The 22,801-nt window shown below is 37.7% G+C and overlaps 1 protein-coding gene across 1 annotated transcript in view; it reads right to left on the bottom strand.

Moving 5' to 3' along the window:
- Nucleotides 1-3,577: 3,577 nt before the first annotated feature.
- Nucleotides 3,578-22,801, bottom strand: part of TAF15 (TATA-box binding protein associated factor 15) — a 28,300-nt gene continuing 9,076 nt past the window's right edge. Inside the window, exons 6-16 of the mRNA XM_019626874.1 lie at nt 21,095-21,282; nt 19,954-20,071; nt 13,312-13,346; nt 12,661-12,693; nt 11,318-11,427; nt 10,009-10,138; nt 6,870-6,962; nt 6,097-6,178; nt 5,902-5,990; nt 5,214-5,793; nt 3,578-3,916 (exon numbers count right to left, since the gene is read on the bottom strand). Coding sequence (XP_019482419.1) covers nt 3,877-3,916; nt 5,214-5,793; nt 5,902-5,990; nt 6,097-6,178; nt 6,870-6,962; nt 10,009-10,138; nt 11,318-11,427; nt 12,661-12,693; nt 13,312-13,346; nt 19,954-20,071; nt 21,095-21,282 — 1,498 coding nt within the window. The 3' untranslated portion in view covers nt 3,578-3,876. The remainder of the gene's footprint in view (nt 3,917-5,213; nt 5,794-5,901; nt 5,991-6,096; nt 6,179-6,869; nt 6,963-10,008; nt 10,139-11,317; nt 11,428-12,660; nt 12,694-13,311; nt 13,347-19,953; nt 20,072-21,094; nt 21,283-22,801) is intronic.

The following is a 22,801-nucleotide window of genomic DNA, read 5'->3' as shown; positions in this document are numbered from 1 at the left end:
AAAAAAAAAAAAAAAGAAAAAAAAAAAAAGAAATAATGATGAAAAAATTTCATAATCTGGCAAAGGAAATAGACATACAAGCCCAGGAAGTGCAGAGTACCAAACAAAAAGAACCCAAAGAGATGCACACCAAGACACATCATAATTAAAATGCCAAAGCTTAAAGACAAAGGGAGAGTACTTAAAGCAGCAAGAGAAAAGCAGTTACGTTACTTACCTACGGGAGTTCCCATAAGCCTATCAGCTGATTTCTCAACAGAAACTTTGTAGGCCAAAGGAATTGGCATGAAATATTCAAAGTAATGAAAAGCAATGACCTACAACCAAGATTACTCTACCCAGCAAAGCTATCATTTAGAATCACAGGTGGGGAAAAAAAAAAAAAATCAAAGGTAAGATAAAAAGCTTCCCAAACAAGAAAAAGCTAAAGTTCATTACCACCAAAGCAGTATTACAAGAAATGTTAAAAGGACTTCTTTAAGAAGGAAAAAAAGATAAAAAATATTAATACAATGGCAATAACTACATATAACCATTACTTTAAATGTAAATGAATTAAATGCAAGACATGGGGTGGCTGAATGGATAAGAAAACAAGATCCGTACAGATGCTGCCTACAAGAGACTCACTTCAGATCAAAAGACACACAGATTGAAAGCAAAGGGAAAAGATATTTCATGAAAATGGAAAAAAAAAAAAAAAAAGCTGGGATAGCAATACTTACACCAGACAAATCAGACTTTAAAACAAAGACTATATATAACAAGGCACAAAGGACCCAGTAATTCTACTTCTGGGTATTTATCTGAAGAAACCCAAAAAATACTCAAAGGAACATATGCATCTATATGTTCATTACAGCCTAATTTACAATAGCCAAGACATGGAGGCAACCTGGGTGTCCATCAATGGATGAATAAAGAGGAGAAGGTACACATATACACTGGAATGCTCAGCCATAAAAAAGAATAAAATCTTGCCATCTGCAACAACATGGGTGCACCTAAAGGGTATTGTACTGAGTGGAGTTAAGTCAAACAGAAAGACAAATGACTTGATTTCACTTATATGTGGAATCTAAAGAACAAAATAAACAAACGAAACAGAAACAAAGTCATACAGAACATTTTAAGGGTTGTCAGATGGGAGGGAGGTTAGGGAGATGAATAAAAAAGGGGATGGGATTAAGCACAAATTGGTAGTTACAAAACAGTCATGAGGATGTAAAGTATAGCATAAGAAATATAGTCAATATTATAATAATTGTATGGTTTCAGATAGGTACTAGATTTATCGGTGATCACTTTGTGATTTATATAAATGTCTAACACTATGTTGTACACCTGAAACTAAAATAACATTGTATGTCAACTGTAATTGAAAAATAAATTTAAAAATGGAAAAGAATTATGACCAATGTGTAAAGAAAGGTAAGTATGGACAAATGTTATATAATGAAGTTGGAGAGGTAGACAGGCCAGATCCTGTAGGACTTCGTAAGCCAGAGTAAGGAATTTATAGCCTATATGCAACTGAAAGGGTTTTAAAGAGGTATGACATATGGTCTGATTTACATCTTTATAATATCATTTGACTGCTGTACGAAAAATAGATTTTGGAGGGGCAAGATTGTGTAGGGCTACTGCAATTATCCAGAAGAAAGATGGCTGTAGCTCTTATCAGGATTGTAACCAAGAATACAAAGATGGTTTCAAGATATACTGGGTTGTCGGAAAAGTCATGATGCATTTTTGCAAAGAAAAACATAGGAAAAATATGTCATGACTTTTCCGCAACCCAATATTTTGGAGGTAGAATTAAAAGAACCTGCAGGTACAGAATGAATGTAAGAGAAATCAATTTTAAGTTCTAAGTTTTTTATCTGATCTGAGTAAAAGCATTAACTGAGATGAGAAAAACTAGGAAGAGAGAAACTCATTTGGAGGGAGACAGCAAAAGTTCTGTTCAGTCAAGGCAGTCACAAAAAAACCCCCAAAAAAACCAAAGTTCTGTTCAGTCCATCCAAGTAGAAAGGTCAAGTAGGCAGCTGGATATAATCCAGAGTTATAAATTTGGTAGTCATCACCATTTGGATGGTATTTAAAGCAATAAGTTTGTCGAGGATAAAGTGAGTATAAATGAAGAGAACAAGGATCAGAACAAGTTCTGAGAAACTTCGAACATGTAAAGGTCAAGAGAAGTTAGCAAAGACAGAAGGAAGAAAATCAGGGGAGCATAATGTTGAATGCGTTTTCTGAGCTGCATATTAACACATCCAGCTGCCTACTGGATGTCTACACAAGTGCCCCACACTCAACATACCCAAAACAATCCATTCCCCTCATCTTGCCCCCAAATCTGTTCCTTTCCTAGTGTTTCCTGTTTCAATGAACAGCACATCTACTCAGCTGCCCAGGCCAGAAACCTGACTCTTCCCTCCCGGCTATTTCTGACACCCAGCCAAATCCTGTCAGATTTCCCTCATCATTTCTCAAATCTATTTAGTTATCTCCTCCTCATCCAGTCACTATCTGAGCTCAGACCAGTATCATCTCTCATCAGTGTACCATTCTGTCTCCTGGATGGCCTCTCCACAAGGCAGCCATAATCATCTCTCAGTTGATGCCACTCAGGTCAGGCCACTCCCCTGCTTAAAATCTTTCAATCACTCCCTATTTGGAGGCAGGGGAAAAATGAAAGGCAAGGACCTTATCATAGAGCTTGTTTACCTCTCCAGCTTTATCTTTTGCATGTCCATCTTTAAACTCCTCCCTCCAATCACAATGCATTATATAACACGTCTCCTCAAGCAGAGCCTGTTCCTCACCTTCTCTTAACTCCCAATTTATTTGTTCATGTCATTAGTTTTCTGCTGGGAACACCATTTCCTCACCCCAGCCTCTTTACTTGGCCAAGTCCTACTCGTCCCTCAAGACTCACCAGGCCTTCCTGATCCCACAACTGAATTAAGTGTCCTTTAAAGCAGTCCTCCAAAGCATCCTGTATTTATTCTTATTGGACCACTTTATCAGACTATATGTTGTGTTTGCTTGATGGGAAACATATTCGGCATCTGGTGCAGTGCCTGTCCTAGGCTCTTGGTAAAGGTAGGAAAAATAGTTCTTTAATGAACAACAAACACACCATGTACACTGCTATCTTAACCCTAACTTATAGAATCCTTACTCACCCTACCTAGCCCTTAGATTTCCATATTCCCAGCATCTAGAACACTGCCCTAAATAAATCGTTCTCAATTGTAAACAGGAACTAAATTGACTATATCAAAATCACCCAGTGAGCCTGACATAAATAGATTCCCAGTTCTACCGCCACACACCTCCACCAAGTTCTGATCCAAAAGACCTGGGATGAGGCCTAGGAATCTGCAATCTTGACAAACATTTCAGGTGATTCTGACATGCAGTCATTCTTAGAAACTACTATTCTAAACAGAGTAGAAGTTCAATTGTTGAAAGTAACATTTTAATTTAATGAAATAGAATTCATTTCCTAATTCTTTAGCATTAGAATCTGCTGAAACTGAATCCTGAGTTTGACAGCAATGCACTAATATACAAAAGTCCACAAAACAAGCAGCCTTTATTGCAGTATTACAAAACACTTTCCATTTTGGCAATATTTTACAACGCACTTAGCTTTAGGGGTTGGGAAGGAGAAAGTTGGAAACTACAGTGGGAAATTTCAACAGACATTTCTAAAAGAAAAACTGTCCCAGCCCTCCCACCCAAATAAAATTCCAAATGTCAATTAATTTCACTACCTAAGAAGAGGCCACGAGGAAAGCAGCAGGCAAAACTCTGGCAATTTCACTATGGATCATGCCAGAAACAAAAGAACATTCAAAACAGTCATCAGTATGGTCGGTTGCGCTGATCATTTCTGTAGTCGTTTCTAGGAATGAAAAATAAAGAGCCAGACTAAATTCTAATTTTCTAACAAAGGGGAGCATCAAACACTTCTTCAGGGTATTGGTGACTGGTATCAGCTTGACAATTTCTGAAATGATGACACCATGCCTGATTGCTCTACTACTAGAAGGTGCCTAATGACTGTCTAATGTATCAGCCTTGAGACCCACCCCATGAATTTCCTAGAAGCTTTGCTATCACTAACTCTCCAAAAAGGACTCCAAACCACTGTGGCATTTCAGGTCAGAGACTGTGCCAATTTCCGCACTCTGAAGAGAAGGGTGACATAGTAGAATAAGCAAGCAAACACTTCCATGTAAGAATTCTGGATCTGCCACTTACTATGTGACCTTGGAAAAGTTACTCAAAGTTTCTAACTCTGTAAAACAGTAAGTATATCTACTTCATGAGGTTGACAGAAGGACTAGAACTAAAATATACAGACACATTCACAGGATTTGCCACGCGGTAAGAAGTGTTCAATAGATGATAATTACTAATAGGTAACAATTACACAGTGCTTACTATGGGCCAGCAACTGTTATAATCTAATACAACTCCACAAAGGAGGTGGTGTTAGCCCCATTGTACAGATGAGAGTACTGATGTTCCAAAGGGTTAAGTAACTTGCCTAAGGTCACACAGCTAGTAAGTGGTAGAGTCAAGATCTGAACCCAGGCACTTTGTCTCCAAACCCTGTGCTTTTAACCATATGCCACACTAATTCTCACTGTTCTGTACTACCTACCTCTGGCATGCAAACGCTTAGTATGATAATTGAAGTTATTTTATATCACTGGTTACTCAACATTTTCTGCCTCTATACCACTCATGTGCACAACACACTTCCGTCAGTACCGTCAGTGATTTTCATCTGGAAAAAGTATTACCAGAATCTCCAGAAAAACAGCTGTAGGGTAGCACATGATTTGACAAAGCATACCCTATGAAAGGTGTGTTCTCCCCATCACTTAGATTAAGAACCCCTGATTTACATAATTTCATATTACCTCTCAATCTCAACTATCTTTAGCTATGCAGAGGAATAATACACATGCATTCACTCATACAAATATATTTATGAATAAGCATTTCCAAACAAATTAAATTTTAGAAATTACTTAGCAGGGAACTTAAAAGGATCTTCTCCATCCTAATTGACAAAATTGCCAATGGGAAATTCAAGTTCCAAAAGACTGGATATTAAGAAAATGTGATAAAAAGGGCTCAGATCCTAAAATCTAGGAGCAGTGAGGTAAAAAGTACATTCTAATACTCACCTTCCTCCCATTTTGCCTCCATAGCCACCTCGATCTCCGCCATAGCCGCCACCACTCCTGTCCCCGCCATAGCCTCCACTCCTGTCCCTGTCATAGCCTCCACTTCGGTCTCCACCATAGCCACCGCCACCACCACGGTCTCCTCCATAGCCCCCCCCACTTCGGTCCCCTCCATAGCCTCCTCGGTCTCCTCCATAGCCTCCTCGGTCTCCTCCGTAGCCTCCTCGGTCTCCTCCGTAGCCTCCTCGGTTTCCTCCGTAGCCTCCTCGGTCCCCTCCGTAGCCCTCTCGGTCCCCACCGTAGCCTCCTCGGTCCCCACCGTAGCCTCCTCGGTTTCCTCCATAGCCTCCTCGGTCCCCTCCGTAGCCCTCTCGGTCCCCACCATAGCCACCTCCTCGGTCCCCACCATAGCCTCCTCGGTCCCCACCATAGCCACCTCCTCGGTCCCCACCATAGCCACCACCTCTGTCTCCACCATAACCACCCCCACTTCTGTCTCCTCCATAGCCGCCTCGGTCTCCACCTCTGCCCCCACGACCTCTGTAGCCCCTCTCTCCACCGTAGCCTCTTCCCCGGAAATCTGCAAGATAGAAATGCAAACCAGTGAGGCCAGCAGAATAATATAAAGCCTCTTTAATGCTAGTCAGAAGATAAATACCATGCAGATGCTATTAAAAGGCTGATTTACCTCCTCCTGAGGGACGAGAGTCCTCAGGCCTGGGCTCATTGCACTGATTGCAGGAATTCCTTCGAGCAAAGTTCATATTTCCACATGACCTGAGAGAGAAAGAAAGAAAACAAAATGCTCAGTAGTTTTCAATGAATTCAGAACCCCTCCTGTGCCTTCCAACCTCAATCCCAACAAAGTAACTGGGATACTTACGGATTAGGGCAAACCCAGTCCCCACTTTTGGGGTCTCCACCTCTACCCTGAAAGCCTCCACGGCCTCTATATCCTCCACGACCTGGGGGATGTAGGGGAGAAAAATCAGCAGCAGACATTAACAAAGCGAGACAAAGTGCCAGATTAATGAACTAAGAGCAAGCATCCATCAATAACTGGGCAGCACTTCCAAATATTAACCCCTATGGTAGGCCTCTGTGATTCTTTGATTTGAGGCTTTACTTAGTACATGCAGGAAATCTGGGAAAAGACTCCAGACACACATTACAGTGCAAATAATTCACTAAATGACTTTTCTATAATACCATCCTTAGTTTGAGAATCTCAATGATAAAGTTTAAGTGACAAGACATATTCCAAATTTAAAAAATTAGACCCAATAGAAATGAACAAGCTGGAAGTAACTGTATCAGAGAATTTACAAGCTGATCAGATTAAGTATCTAATCAGTTTTAAATTTATCATTTAAATGACTGCCTCCTGATTTCCAGGTGAATTTCCAGGTGAATAACAATCTGCTATACAGCTTCCCAAAGAGATTTCCAGAAACTTCTCCCACTACTCTCTTGGATATTATGACACCTCATTTACCTAATCTCCTATTTAGTACCCACCCTCACTTTAACAAAGAAGGAAAAAGACCTAGGAAGAGAAAGAGGTAGTAGTAATTTCACACAATAGGGACAGAACATGGACTCAAAAACCAAATCCTTTGTACAATATCCAGGCCAGTGAGCAACAAGTTATCTTACCTCGCCGCCCACCTCCACTTCCACCTCCTCTCATAAATTCAGGTCTTCTGGTGGCAAAAGACACTTTAATGATGTTGCCATGGAATTCTTTCCCTAAGAAAAAAGAAAATGGTTTTGAAGAAATGCTACTCCACATCTGCACTTCTCAATAAAAATGTTAAACTGTCTTGGACATTTTTTTTTTCTAAGATTTTATCAGGGGAAAGAGGAACAGTGTTGAGAAATTGGGGAAGGGTAACAGCCAAGTTGTTGTCCTTCAATCTTAGCTGTGGAGGGCGCAGCTAGCTCAGCTCCAAGTCCAGTTGCCATCAGGCTGCCCATGGGCAGCTCATGACCACTCAGCTCAAGGTGCCATGTTCAATCTTAGTTGCAGGTGGGCATAGCCACCATCCCATGCGTGAGTGAACCGGCAACCTTGCTGTTGGGAGCACAAGCCCTCACCAGCTGAGCCATCCTGCCACCTGTTGCCAGCTCAGCAGCAGCTCAGTTAGGACGCAGCTCACTGGCCCATGTGGGAATCGAACCGGCAACCCTGTTGCTCAGAGCTCCTGCACTTAACCAACTGAGCCACTCGGCCGGCCCTGTCTTGGACATTTTTAATTTCAGAAGAATAACTGACATGTACTCAATAGAAATTTAAACACACTAGTGTTCCCAAAGAGTCAAGGTAACAGTGCTAAAACATGACATAATCTATTGAATAGAGCCGATCTGTCACTGAGTCACTTCTTACTAAGCAAGAAAACCCTACATCTAATATTTTTACATGGAAAAAGCCAAGTGCAAAAGGGAGGGAGGGGGGGGAAAAAAAAAAAGCCAAGTGCAGAATGTGTGTAGTTTGCTACCATTTGTTTTTTAAAGGGAGTAAGTGTGTGTGTATGTGCAGGTACACGTATACATGCATGTATACGTGTACCTATATATGCACATATATGCTTGTACATACAGTCTATTTTGCCTAACTCTCAGTAGGGGAAATAAGATCACTGGGGGTCAAAGGTGGAAAGAAAATTCATTTTTTATGATATACTTTTGGTACTGTTTGAAATTTTTTTACCACATGCAAGTAGTATCTTTAAAAATAACGAGTGCATATGTGATTACTTACATACATGCACACATACACATATTCTGCTGCCCCCGGGCCTTAGAAATAGGAATTAATCTTTTTACTTTATATTAACTAAGAGAACTGACATATAATGAAAAGGTGCCCAAGGATTCATAAAATGGTTATAAATCAAGGAATCCTGGCTCTCTGACCAGAGCCATAATCATTGTGGCTGGCAACTTTCCATGACGTCAGATGGTATGACATGCACTTGGACATAGGAAACCACTCATGGATCAATACTTTAAAAGCTATAAAAAGACCTGGTAAGACATGGAGATAAGTTTAAGAGGCTCATATACCCTGTAGGCAAATGGCACCATAATTTTTAACATATCATGGTATCATGAGCAAAAGAAATTGCTTTATGATTCACAGAAACTATAAAAAAAAGCATAAAAGTGAGGAAGAATGGATCTACTCTTCAAGAGCAAGATGATGGAGACTGATGGATTACTACAAAAAAATAAAGAATGTGAAGGTAAGGACACACAGCATATCACAATCTCATCTTTGAAGAAGAAACGCAATTATGTTTTAGAAGATACAGGTAGATTTATAACAACACGGGGAAATGACTATGTTAAAATGTTAAGTGAAAAAAAACATGAGACAAAACTACATTTGGAGTATAATGATAAACTTTTTTTTTTTGAAGAATTTATTGGGGAACTGGGGGAGGGGAATAGTGTTGGGGAATTGAGGAAGGGGACCAGCCAAGTTGTTCTTCAATCTTCATTGTGGAGGGTGCCAGTCGCCATCTGGCTTCCCATCGGCAGCTTGTGGCCTCTAAGCTCAAGGTGCTGTGTTCAATCTTAGTTGTGGGTGGTCGTAGACACCATCCCATGCAGAAGTCAAACCAGCAGCCTTGTTGTTAAGAGCACACACTCTCTCAACTGAACCATCTAGGCAGCAGCTCAGCTCAAGGTGCTGAGTTCAGTCTTAGTTGCGGGTGGGCATAGCCCACCATCAAACAGGCAATCTTGTTGTTACACCAGCTGAACCATCCTGTCACCTGTTGGCAGCTCAGCGACAGCTCAGCTCGGGCGCAGCATCACTGGCCTGTGTGGAAATTGAACCGGCGGCCCTGCTGCTTAGAGCTCGTGCTCTTAAGCCAACTCTAAACCAAGTGAGTCACTCGGCCGGCACCAATGATAAACTATTTTTAAAATACATTTTAAGGGCCAGCCAAGTGGCTCATTGGTTAAGAGTTGGCTTGGAAGCGTGAGGTCTGAGCAGCAGGGCCACCGGTTCAGATCCCATACGGGCCAGTGACACTGCCCTCTACAGCTACGATGGTGAACAACAGCTTGACCTGGAGCTGGGCTGCCGTGAGTTCCAACAGCATAGGCAGCAGCGGGGCTGCAGTGGGCTGCCGTGAGCAGCCATCCAATGGCCGGCGACCGATCTGCCTCAGCCAGGAAGAGCACAATGATCACACTACCAACATAGGCCAATGAGGCGACATCCTCCACAACTAGATTAAAGAACAGAAAGGATAGCAACTTGTCTGTTCCCCTTCCCTGATTCCCCAACACTGTTCCCTCCCCCAATTCCCCAATAAAATCTTTAAAAAATAATAAAAAATAAAAATAAATACATAAAATACATTTTAAAAGTCTAGAAAGAAAGTTAATAAAAAATATTATCAGTGGTTATCTCTGCATAGAGGACAACAGTTGCTCTTCTACTTTCCCATACTTGATTATTTTTCAGGGGGGAAAAAAGTCCTTATTTCTTCTAAGGAATTTGAAAGAAAATTAATCTAAATTTAAAAAGAATATAGGGTCAACCAGGCCAGCCTTCTACATCTAGATCAGGGAGGCCTCAAGCACAAGGCATGAGATAAGAAAAGATTCTAGACAAACAAGGAGAAAGCTCATCTCATTTTAATGGTATGTAAAAACTCTGGCCTATATTCTTAGTATCTACAAAAGTAAACATGAAAATAAAATAACCACTGTCAACCAGAATGTATTTTGACTTCTTATCCAAATTGCATGTTGAAATTACATGAATGAGATATACCGTCAAACCAGTCAATGGCTGCTTTAGCTGAAGGAGGGTCATCAAACGACACTGTTGCCTCCCCTTTTGGCTTCCCTGTGTCCTTGTCTGTATACAGATTTATCATTGGTTTTCCGGTCTTCTTGTTTGTCTGAGGAACAAACAGCTGGTATTAGCATTTTAAGAAAGTGATCAGGAACCATCTAACTTATATTTTTTTAAAGCTGAGCCATCCTGCCACCTGTTGGCAGCTCAGCGGCAGCTCAACTCGGGCCGGGACTCAAACCACTGTTGCTCAGAGCTCACACTCTTGAGCAAGCTCTTAACCAACTGAGCCACTCGGCCGGCCCTAACTTATTTTTTTAAAGGAATTCACACATGTAATCTATATTACAAAATACTATGCACCTAATGTACAATATACAAATGAAGTTATCTATAGGTTCTGAAAAGGAAAACTCTAAAACACATTAAGTGAAAACCAAGGTATAAAGATGATAAATATACTGTTTTATCTACGTATAATTTATTTAAACCCACAAAAAAATAAATGTAAATAATGCTTCATGTAAATATATACCTTGTAAAACAAACAAAAAAAGGCCAAGAAGAATGTTCACTAAACAAATCAATATATTACCACTAAAGAGAGCACACTGGATTTTGCTGGGATGAAAGTCGAAGACAAAGGAGAATTTTTGCTTAATCAGCACTGTGAATTTTTTTACATATTACATGTGTAATTAAATCCTTAAGAAATTTTAGCTTCCCAAGAAGGGGGGGGGAAATGAGTAATTCCACAGATGCCAAAACAAAGATAACTGCCAACTGATTTCAGGCAAATGCTACAATCTACTAACCCTGCTCTAAATGCTGCTTTCTAGTTTAAGAAGTAAAAAATATTTGCATGAAACAAATAGCACACATGACACAAGTAAACAATAAAGTTATAAAATAAAGCATTATATACTGGCCTAATATGTATCACAGACATGAAATACCAAAAAGTTGTTAGTAACAACTTGAGTTTGCACAATCTCATTTGCTTCTCACAATTTTAGGAACTAGGCAGAGACTATTTTTAGAGCCCTAAGATTGAAAACTAAAGCTGGCAGAAGGCTGTATAAAGGCGAACACAAGCAAGGAATAAAAACATTCATGTACTTAGCAAATTTAGCAAAGGCCTACAGACATGGGTGAGTATGTGCACCAGGGAATTTTAAGAGACAAGCCTTACTGGAGTACAGGCTTTATTACGAAATCTATGTATCTTAATCAGAATATGTTAATAATTATGAGATTTTCAATATAAGCTATACTTTTCACTCACCTTAATAATTCCTATCTGTTTAAAGAACTCCCCCACTTGATCTGTAGACACACCCTCCCCAAGTCCTTGCACAAAGATTGTGTTGTTATCTGAATTATCAGATTCTGAATCTAAGGGGAAAAAAAATAAGGTTAGTTTACATATTCCTAGGTTTTATTACATCCTGCTTAGTAACCAAGAACAATAATTTATTGTCCAATATTCAACTATTTCCATGACCAAAAGAAAAAAGGACCAATATAAGAAAAATCTTATATAAACATGCAAAGTGGTCACAATAGTTATATGGTCAATTCTTACAACTAAACTTAAAGTGGATAAAGTGGATCAAGTCCATAGTATGTGAAATATACAAGGATAATTCTAGGAGATCTTACAAATCTCACTCTTTAGATTCAGATACAGGACTAAAACTCATGAAGAGATGAAGGAAAGTTAGTTTATAAATTAGCACTCCTTTCTTTGGAGAGCTTTAATTCTTAATGGCTAAACAATATTTTTAAGGCTCTCTAGTAGAAAAATCCCCAAATCCTGCAATTTGGACTTCCAAGCAAGCCAAGCAGAACTGTTGGTTTCCCATTCGTTGCCAACAAGCTTTGTATATACCAGAGGGTAGGGGCACCTTGACACACACCTTACCTTACACGCACACTTTTGGATTAGTACAACAAAGTAATAAAGATGTATAAAAATTCAGTCCATCAAGGGATAATTCAGAAATTGCCATCCATTTAGAATACTTTGGCATCTTAACAAAAACAAAAGTTCTGATTTCAATATATATTAAAATTTTTTGGCTCAAATAGATTTTTAATCTCTAAATCATAACTTTCAAAAGGTTCCATGTGGCCTTGAATTTTTATTTAAAAATAAAAAGCCACATGAAATTAGTGACCTCTACCCAGAGTCAGACAACTCTCTCATGTATGAATTCAGGTTTCTTAGGCCTACTAAGGAGACTACCAACCTAATGTAATATTTTCTTTATTAAACATAGCTTTTCTACTTCTAATTCCCCATTAATACCAATTCTCTCAAATCTGGTTTGTAGTAATTAAATAATGCCAATTAGCAGTATAAAATCAAGTATTCTTCACAAAGAAAAAGTAGAGCATGGGAAATCACAAATACAGCAATTTTTTCCCAGCAAACTTTCCAATTAATCCCTCTGAATTTTTCTTTCTGGTATGTCTTTGGAAGTAAAGTTCCCCAGTTCTGACAGTACTATCAAATTAAATGTTCCTCTTGCACTAATTCCTCCAGACACACACACTTTTCCCTTGAGAAAAATGGAAAACTAACATTCTCTTAATGGCAAAGTTACAAACTGCCATAAACCTTACCAGCATCTGGTCTGGGTCCATAATCCCTGTGACCTAAGGGAAAAGAAAAAAAAAAGGAAAAAAAAGCTATTTAAGGCAACTCATTGGAAATCATTTTAAAAAATAGTTAACAATAACCAAGGCATGAAAAGTTAATACTTCCAAAATCCTTGAAAATCAACCATAACAGATTTACAAAGTAATATATAAATTTTTATTAAAAGTTTAAGAAATCAAGATGAATGTCAATATTTCCTTAACTTGTCCCAAACGGCACCTGCCACTTTGGCGTTATGCTAGTATCACTTTTCTTAAGCTCTGGTTGTGAAGGCTGATTGGAAAACCTTAATAATTTAAAAACACCATGTCAGCTACCTTTATTAAAAAAAAGTATTGTCAAAATCCAGTGAAGGTCTCATTGGTCACCAGACTCTTTCATGCAAATTCACTGTGTAGATCAATCCATTGGATTATTTGAGATCAACTTTGGCTTTTTAATGTTTTGATATATATACATGTATACATATATATATATAAATTTTTTTTTAAAGCACACAACACACACCAGCCTCAATAGAGTAAACAAGGGCTTAACTGCGTCTGCGGGGTATTGGTGGCTTTTAGATTTATATAGCATTTCCACTGAAACATTTTGGGATACTCAGCACTTACCACCAAAATTTTTGAAGCCACCGCGGTCACCACCACTGCAGAGGAAAAATTGAAGAAATGATTTCTTCCTTAAGTCTCTAATGTGCTGAGCCCTGGGCTCAATCTACACTTAACTGTCACAAGTAGAGCGCCTAGGAAAACAGCACCTCTAACTTTCCAGTAAATTCCATTTTACTGATTTCAAAATGTTTTTACTTAAGTGTTTTCCCAAGGATCTATCCACAAGGGTGCCTTTTGAAGTGTATTACAGAACATATACAATATACTCTTATTTTAAAATCTTCCCAGCCCCAAGCCAAAAGGATGCTATTCAAATCATATCTTAAAGCTGCAGGTTCAGCATGAAGAATGCTAAACTAGAGAAAGCATTCTTTCCAACGGGATATTTTTTAAAATATGGAAAAAAAGGAAAAATAGAAGAACAATACAAAGCAAGGTTAAGATTTTGATAGCAAAATTGGAGAGGTGAAAACTTGAGTACTAGGTTCTATTGTGATACCAAAGTGGGTTTTATGAGATGAAGAAAAAAAGTGAGGTACAAATATACACGAAAGTAAGCCTGAATGAAAGCAGTCTTAAATTTTCAAAACATACTAAAAGCTGATAAAATGAGCTCTAAAAAAGCATAACTTAAAATTTCCCTCCTACTTCACCCACTGTAATATACTAGATTTCTTCTCATCAGTGCTGACCTTCATGGTGCCAAATGTTCTGTGCACTGATCAGTAGGCCATATCAGAAACAGAATGTAACATATTCCAATATTGCAGCTTCCCACAAGAAAACGACTGACAAATTTCCACTGTCAGACAGGTCAATGGTTCTTGCATGCACAGCTTTATGTAAAAAATCTAAGATCTCTCTTATCAAGAAACTCTTTAAACATTCATACATTGTTTCTCTTGACTGAATTATGTTAATCCTCTAAGATTCATGTGCTGACATGGAAATAAAAACATGGCAAGTTTTTAGATGATATCCAATCTACTACTACTAATCTTCTTTGACTATAATCCAAGAAATTAATCCTATGTCTCTTCACTGCTTAAAAGCCTCTCCTTTAGTGATAACCATGCCCTCTAGATGGCTTTTCTGAGCCATCCTGAGAAAAACCACTCTGACTAAATGAGAAAGTATTCTTCCTTTATAAGTCTATTCTACTAACTTAATGTAAAATAATTTCCCCTTGCAACCAGTTTAGGTATAGACACATTCATCTTAATTTGCCATTTATTCTATTTGATTATCAAGAAGCCTAAAATGGAGAATAAGGCTATTTCAAGGCTATCTAGAAAATATAAAGCTCTGACTCTTCATTTACATATATAGTCCTACTGAGTCTCTTAAGACACCTCTCTTTCAGAACAGTACCCAAGCCCTCCCTACACTTCTAAATGACCTGCATATCACTGTTAACTCTTTAAAAAAGGGAAGCCAACAGAGTTCTTAAAATTAAACTGCTAAAATCTTATTATTAGAAACCAAGATATCTCAGGTCTCTTCAAAGATGATCAGAAGAATTCCAAAAAATTATGAGAAAATAACTAGTGAAAATATTTAGTCCACATTCCTACATCAGAAGGTCAAAGTCCCCAGGATAAAGTAAATTTTTAAATAGGAAATTTTCACAAGTTAAGTGCTAGAAGAGTTACCTCTTAATTATTATGCTGTCATCTTAACCAAGTATCAAATTGTGTATCTGGCCACAAGAGAGGGAAAATATTCAATCTCATACATCGGCTAATTCCTACAATTTCTATTCTGGCCAGCAATATAACTTTGAACAATTTTTTTTTTAAAAAAAGGACATACCACTGCAAAATAAAAGGGATATAAAACAAATGATATTTGAAGACATCTATAATTTCCTATTCCACCATCTAATGACATTTTAACTTAAATCATCTTTACTGAACATTTCCTTTGAAAATACAACAGCTGAAGTTTTCAACATAATAGCCATAAATATGGAAACACCATAGTGCATTTGCAAAAAGTACTAGTCTTCAAACTAAGAGACTCAGGGTATAGCCTTAACTATCACTAATCAATCTTGAAAATTTTAGACAAGTCACTAATTCTCCCTAGGCTTCAGAGTCCTTCACAAAGGAAATTGGTACTCAAAGGGCTATTCGTGGAATAGCAGCATAAGCAGAGCCTGGGATCTTCTCAGAAAGGTATGATCTTGGGCCTCACCCCAGACCTGTTGAATCAGCATTGCATTTTAATAAGACCCCCCAAAGAATTCATATGTACATTAAAGTTTGAGAAACACTGGTATAGATGACCTATAATTATAATTCTATGTGAAGCTTTCTTCCAAATTCAAATGTTTCAATCATTTTTCACTTTCCTTATTAGGGAGTTTCATATTAATTACATTATAAACCCTTATTAGGAAATTTATTATATTAAATACAGTAAATAAACCTCAAGTAGTACTCATTATGCGCCTATGGTTAAGAATCTTTCTTTCAAACCTGAAGTCAAGTTACAATTCCCGTTTCCATATGCGAAGGCCTCACAAGCAAATTAAAACATGAACATGAACATCTATGAGTCAAGATGTTGCCACAACAAATTTCTTTTCTTCCCAGAAAAGGAAACGAATCATACACATAAAGAATTCCTAAAGATGAAGTAGTAGAGATATGTATTAGAGACATAATATAAGCATACTCAAATTTATGGCTGAGTGTCCCCTATATAAGAAAACCAACTAAGGGCCGGCTGAGTGGCTCAGTTGGTTAAGAGCTCACTCAAGAGTTTGAGCTCTGAGCAACAGCGGTTTGAGTCCCAGCCCGAGCTGAGCAGCCGTTGAGGTGGCAGGATGGCTCAGCTAAAAAAAAAAAAAAAAAATAGAAAACCAACTAAATATTCTTGACTCAACTACAGAAATGGCTGTTCCAACTTCAAAACCACAATGAGCAGCCCACCCTAGGGTAAGACTCAGAGGGATCTTTCACTGTTAAAACATTATTTAGAGGAAAAGACAGTCAAATTTAATTTCAGGTGCTAGTCAGAAAGGAAAAAGCTCTTTGACAGAATCTTTATTCCCAATCTTTAATTTTAAAAAATCTATATATATATCTATTCAAGGACTAAAATTACCAAGAAATAAAAGGACAATGCAGGAATCTTTATTCCCAGAAAATTCAGTATCTTGAGAGAAAAAGGGAGTTGGCTAAAAACTGTAAAGGATTAGTTTTTAAAAAACTGTTCTGTGCTTGAGTTTTCATACTGGTAAATCAGAATACAGTTTTTGGGGTGTGAAGACTATCATTAATTCCAAATATAAATGACTCAATGGATTTAAATACCACTCTCAAAAATAGCTGTGTTTATTTCATCTCCTCCTATGTCTTATATGTGTGGTAAAAAGGCTTTCTGGATTCAGCATTTACTGACATTTTAGGAGGCCAAGAATCTATCATTCTAGAGCTGTATTGTCTAATATAATATTCACTAACCATATGTGGCTGGCTGTTGACCATATGAAATGTGGATAGTCTAAGTTGAGATATACTCTAAATGTAAAATACAAAATGGATTTCAGGGCCGGCCAAGTGGCGCGATGGTTAAGAGCTGGCTTGGGATGCCAGCTCTGAGCAGCAGGGCCCCGGTTCGGATCTCACATGGGGGCCAGTGACACTGCCCTCTACAGCTAAGATGGTGAACAACAGCTTGACCTGGAGCTGGGCTGCCGTGAGTCGCTGGCGACAGCAAAGGCTACAGCCCCTGCCGCAGTGGGCTGCCATAAGCTACCGTGTGTGGCTGGCAGCCAGTGTGGGCGGCTGGCAGCCGGTGTAAGCTGCCAAGAGCTTCCATGAGCATGAGCGGCCGTCCAGAGGCCGGTGACCGATTTGCCTCCCCCGGGAAGAGCGCAATGATAATACCAACATGGGCCAGTGAAGCAACATCCTCCACAACTAAACTGAAGAACAAAACGACAGCTACTTGTCTGTTCCCTTTCCCCCGATTCCCCAGCGCTGTTGCCCTCTCCAATTCCCCAATAAAATCTTTAAAAAACAAACAAACAAAAAAAAAACAGAATTTATGGCCTTAAAGCTTCTAGTCAGTGATCAATTTTAGATGACAATTAGAAATTCAATCTTTTTTGCTACAACTGCTTTTTCAAAAAAATAGTTTCCTATAGTCCCTATAATCTTCACGTTTTTCTTCCATATTTGGAAAGCTGTCAACTTCCTTTTTGTCTGAATTCTTCCTCCAGTCAAGCAATCATACAACCCGAGTCTAAGAATGTCCCATCCCACACATCCTACCCTCACCCACAAACTATGCCCCTTCCTTTTCAAATATAAACCCAACTAATGCCAGATATTCTTCTTACAGCCTCAAAAGTATCAAATTTTCAACCTTGCTATTTTTAAGTAAGATAAATAAAAACACAAATGTGAGTGTTAATGAAGACTAACCAAAAATGTCTGGGTATTTTTGGTAATTAAATGTAAAACCACATGTGAAAAAATCCTAAAACTGGGCATTTTTATTCAAATTCAAAATACTTTACCCCTATATAAATAGGCTAAAAAGCACATCTTGAGCAAGATATTGTGACACATGAAAATTATATGAACTTCAAATTTGCTATCCATAAATGAAGTTTTATTGGAACACAACCATGTTTATTCACTTATAGTCTATCTATGGATGCTTTATTGCTACAAAGGCAGAGTTGAGTAGTTGCAACAGAAACCATGTGGCCTACAAAGCCTCAATTACTTACTATGTGGCCTTCAACAAAAAGCTTGCCATTCCCAATACAGAGAGTAATCATCATAATCCATATGGATTTCTAAAAAAGGCCTTTCATGAACATCCCATTTATTGGCTTGGGGGCGAGGGGCACGGGTAAACAGCAACTGGACAAAACCCCTCCCCAATTCCTACCCTGACTTGAACCAGATCAGCATCATTTTGACCTGATACATAGTGGGTCCTGCATAAGGTTTTGTTTGAGGAGGTTTTAAGGTTAAATAAAGATACGAAAATCAAAAACTTAGTTCGTGATTATACTGGAAAATTATACTGAAATATAAGAGGTTATAAAAGTGCTTAAAAATGGGTTGGTTAATGTACAGACCTTCCCTCCTTTATCAGAAAAATCACTCAAGGTCTTTTCAACTCTCTGACTCTAAGATGAGCTGTATCTCAGAGATGAAAAAATATTTTTAAAGACTTCCCTTCTACCATTCAGACATTGTCATAGTTAAATAGGTCACCTAAAGGATATAACAACTTCCTTATGAAGAAAATTAAATGTATGATATACTATAAAATGTATAGCATTCCAAGGCAGCCAAAACGTATTAACTGGAACATATTACCCAAACATATTAACTGGAAAATTAGATATACCTGTGGGTTATCTTGTTTGGGATTCTATTTAAGGTAGGAGGAAGGCTATTAGGTAGAGGGTAAGCACCATGTCACTTGACATTGTTCATTTATATCCACATGACAGCAGACTGCTCTCTTTGATAATGAAGAGGCATATAATGTATTGTCTTACCTCAGTAAATTGACTTTGACTATTAATCTAAAAGGCTTTACTTTTTAATGTTCAAGTCGTATAAAAGTTTATCAAATTATGTTTAGATTTTAGTTTTGCCACACTATCAAAGCAAGAAACACTAAACATAGAGAAATACAAGTCAGTGAGATCAAATTCCTGGTTCACTTGAAGAAATAACAGTGTTGTATATAACCGGTTGTGTTTCTCAGGTCACCTCAGGGGACAGACACTCAGTCCCTAAGGAGAAAGTGAACTGGTACTGATATATTAAGTGTTAGTTAACAGGCCACTGACAATTTCAGTTCCCAAGGACCACAAATTATCTTTAAAGCTTGTGTATTTTACACAAATTTAAAATCTGCAAACCTCATTGAGGACAATAAATGTCAACTACTTTTTCATTCTTGTCTTTAGGGTCAAAGTATTAAATTTACAGATATATTTACAAGTGATTTTAAAACCAGCTTTCATAACATACGCCGTAATACCAAAACCAGGCAATACCAGCAATAGAGAAAAGCTAAATTAGAAAGGCAATCCTTCCTACAACTTAGTCTACACAAAACGGACAATGGTATGTGATTATTTCAATAATTATTTACTTAAGAGGGACAAATAGTTTGGTTACATAAATCATTCTTTCTTTGCCAACCCCATCTTTATACTCTGCTATTGCCTAATATTTTCCCTCCCCAAGGGGATTCAAGATTAAGGAAAAGCCTCTCTGCTCTCCAGTCTACAATTAACTTACCTTTTATTTTTTACATAAAAAACATTTGGATTTCCCAAAGTCATCTTTTTAGCTCTGGCAGGAAAAACATATTTAAGTGGTTTAACCACCACCATAGTAAGGGGCTTTTTTCCACTGGTGTTTAAAGTACACCACATAAACTGTTAACATAAGCGTACTCGGAGGTAATTTTCGTGACATCATAAGACTTAATATAAATTTTGAATTTTTGCCCTCTTCTCTACAACATAATCTCTTTAAGACTCTTAACTAAATTAGATACTGGAATGAAACCAGCTAAGTTACAACAAAAAAAAAAAAAGAAAAGAAAAGAAAGAGAGAGAAGAAATGTAGACATTTACACCTAAAAACTTACCTTGATCCTGTCATAGGACCTCTTCCATCCTTGTCATATCCCCCACGCCCTCTACCTCCTCCCTGTGACCCGCCATATCCTCTATCTTCTCCATACCTACTCACATCACGACGGTCATCTACAAAAAATAAAATACACATAAATAAATAACCTGACACGGGCTTCCCAAAACATAATCTTAAATCGCTCTTTAGGTCACATATTACATCCTTTGGAAAATGGCACATGTGCAGAGAACTCAAATTCAAGTCATCATAAAACCATTTGGAATTAAATGTGTTTGAGAGTTTTATCTGTATCAAATTCCACTCTGTTAAAGTCAGTCAGCAAAATGGTGATGTGGATATCACATCACCATTTGATTTGATGATGTGAAATAGTTTGAGTTAAAGTACAGTAGGTACAGAACCCTAATAAATTAGATGAAAAGCATAACCTTAATCTAAAAGTTATTCCTTTCTTCACCTTAAAAATATCTAAATGCAAATTAAGCATGGACAAGGAATAATTGGATTTTCAAACTGAGAAATATTCAGCATATATTCACTGAAGGAGAGATATTCAGTGAATGAGCTTCTGGTTTTATTCATTCACTTATTCATTCAATTGTGTAACAAATATTTATTGAGCACTTACTATGAACCAAGCCCCACAGTAGGCAATGAAGGGACAAAAATGAGTAAGACAGGACCTTTGCCCTCGAAGCATTCGTTTTCATGGCATGGATAGATAGATTCCTAAATATCAGTGGTATATACAAAGTGCTATAGAAAAACAAAAAATAACTGGTCCTTCTTAGACAAGGTTAGAGAAAGCTAATATAGGATCATAACTTCCCCAAATCAAGTATACCATCACCACCAGAAGAACTAGTAGCAGCATTTATCAAATGATCAGTTGATTGAGACAACAAAGGAAATTCATGTAATCGTCCATGGAAAAGTTGCACAACCATTTAGGAGTCTCTAAAAAGTTCAGAAGTATATCTAATACGGTAAACTAGTTTTGATGGCCATGAGGGAGAACATACTCCACATTTTTAAAAACAGTTGAAACCTTATGTGGGTTTTTTCATCCAAAACTCAATATACAAGTAATTCTATAGGTGGAAAAAAGAAAAATAAGAGGTCAGTACATTTACCTTGTGTGTGGTGGCTGTAATTTTCTCTTTGTGAATGGTAGGACTGATTTTGATTATAGGAATCATGCTGCTGATCATAATTTGACTGCTCATCATATGAACCTTGTGGATTATAGCCTGACTGCTGGTCATAAGAATCTTGTTGACCATAGTTTGACTGGTCATATGAAGGCGCTCTTCCACTTTGGCTAAAGAGAAATCAAGAATTGAGAGATTTTATAAAAGAATTACACGAATGTTCACTGTAGCAAATTGACTTCAGGCTGATATAAATGGCCTCACCAGTTAGACCTCAACCATATTTAGTACTATTTTCTGGTGGAATCATTTAATTATTTTATCTACAAAATCTTTCTCACCCATGGAATGACCTTCAAACAATTTCACTATCATTGAAGAAGTGCCACATTATGAGAAAAACTACATGCACTTCTGTAAACAGAGAAGCAAAAAAATCACTATAGTTTTTGTATCTCCTTGAACTTAAAAAAAAAAATTAAAGGCATCACAAAGTAAAGTACATAATATGTCTGATTCTTCAACAAACATGTCGTAAATGCTGAGTCCTTTTACATTGAAAGGCTCTGTATCACTTAAGTTTAACAACGTATCTCATAACATTTTGGGGACTATTTTCTTATAATTATCTTTAGAACCTACAGTACATTCTTCTAAATATCTTCAATGATAACAAATTTTAGAAAACAGGTATCATTCAGATTTTTAGTCTGTTAAGTAAGAGGAAGGAACTTGCTTTGTGATGCCATTTTTTTAATCTGAAAAGAAGTCTGACTACCAAATAATGAGACTGCTTCCTTATAATCTCTGGCGATTCAAAAAGAAAATTTTAAGTATATTCTGAGCTATATAACTATCAATTACCAGCTCTCAGGATGGGAATGTTGAAAGGAACACTTTATTGGATTTGAGTTCTAATTTCACTTTTTATAAAGGTCTCATAACTTAATAGTCTCATCTTACTCTGCATCAGACAATCAGTATGTTCCCCAACTTCCTACCCAAAGCACATCACATCAATGGTCAGAACGCTAGCACTTCACTTTAAAATGGTTGTCAAACTAAATCTAACATTTCTCTTTGGTCTACAATTATGTCACAGTTCCAAAAAATGTATCCTTATAAAAGGATTGTTTTTAAATTTAAAACTAACAGGGTTTCAAGAGTTCTTGCTTCTAATATAACATGCTTTCTAGATATTACTCCCTACATTTGTACTCACTTTCTACTTTTCAAAACAGTTATATCTACAAGACTGATAATCTGACATCACAAATCTTACCCCAATGCTTTTATTTCACTGAATTTCACTTAGAATAATTTTCTTCACTGCAGAAAGGAAATACTGACCTCAATTTTTGCCTCATTTTTTAGCTGTGTAACCTAATAAGCTATGTAATCTTAACAAATTCTCTTTACCTCTATAAAATGGAAATAATTAATGACACTATTTAAGGTGTCAAAGTGGTATGTAAGGATCAATTAAATTAGGGAATGCTAAAGCTTTCGGCCAGCCGAGTGGCACGATTGTTAAGAACTGGCTTGGGACGCCAGAGGGCCCCGGTTCGGATCCCACATATGAGGGCCAGTGACGCTGCCTTCCACAGCTAAGATGCTGAACAACAGCTCAACCTGGAGCTGGGCTGCCGTGAGTCGCTGGCGATGGTGTAGGCTGCAGCCCCTGTGGCA

Source organism: Hipposideros armiger, unplaced genomic scaffold, assembly GCF_001890085.2.
Source record: "Hipposideros armiger isolate ML-2016 unplaced genomic scaffold, ASM189008v1 scaffold_692, whole genome shotgun sequence".
Classification (NCBI taxonomy): Eukaryota; Metazoa; Chordata; class Mammalia; order Chiroptera; family Hipposideridae; genus Hipposideros; species Hipposideros armiger.
Note: the sequence above shows the minus strand (reverse complement) of the source record. Positions and strands in the feature narration are given on the sequence as shown.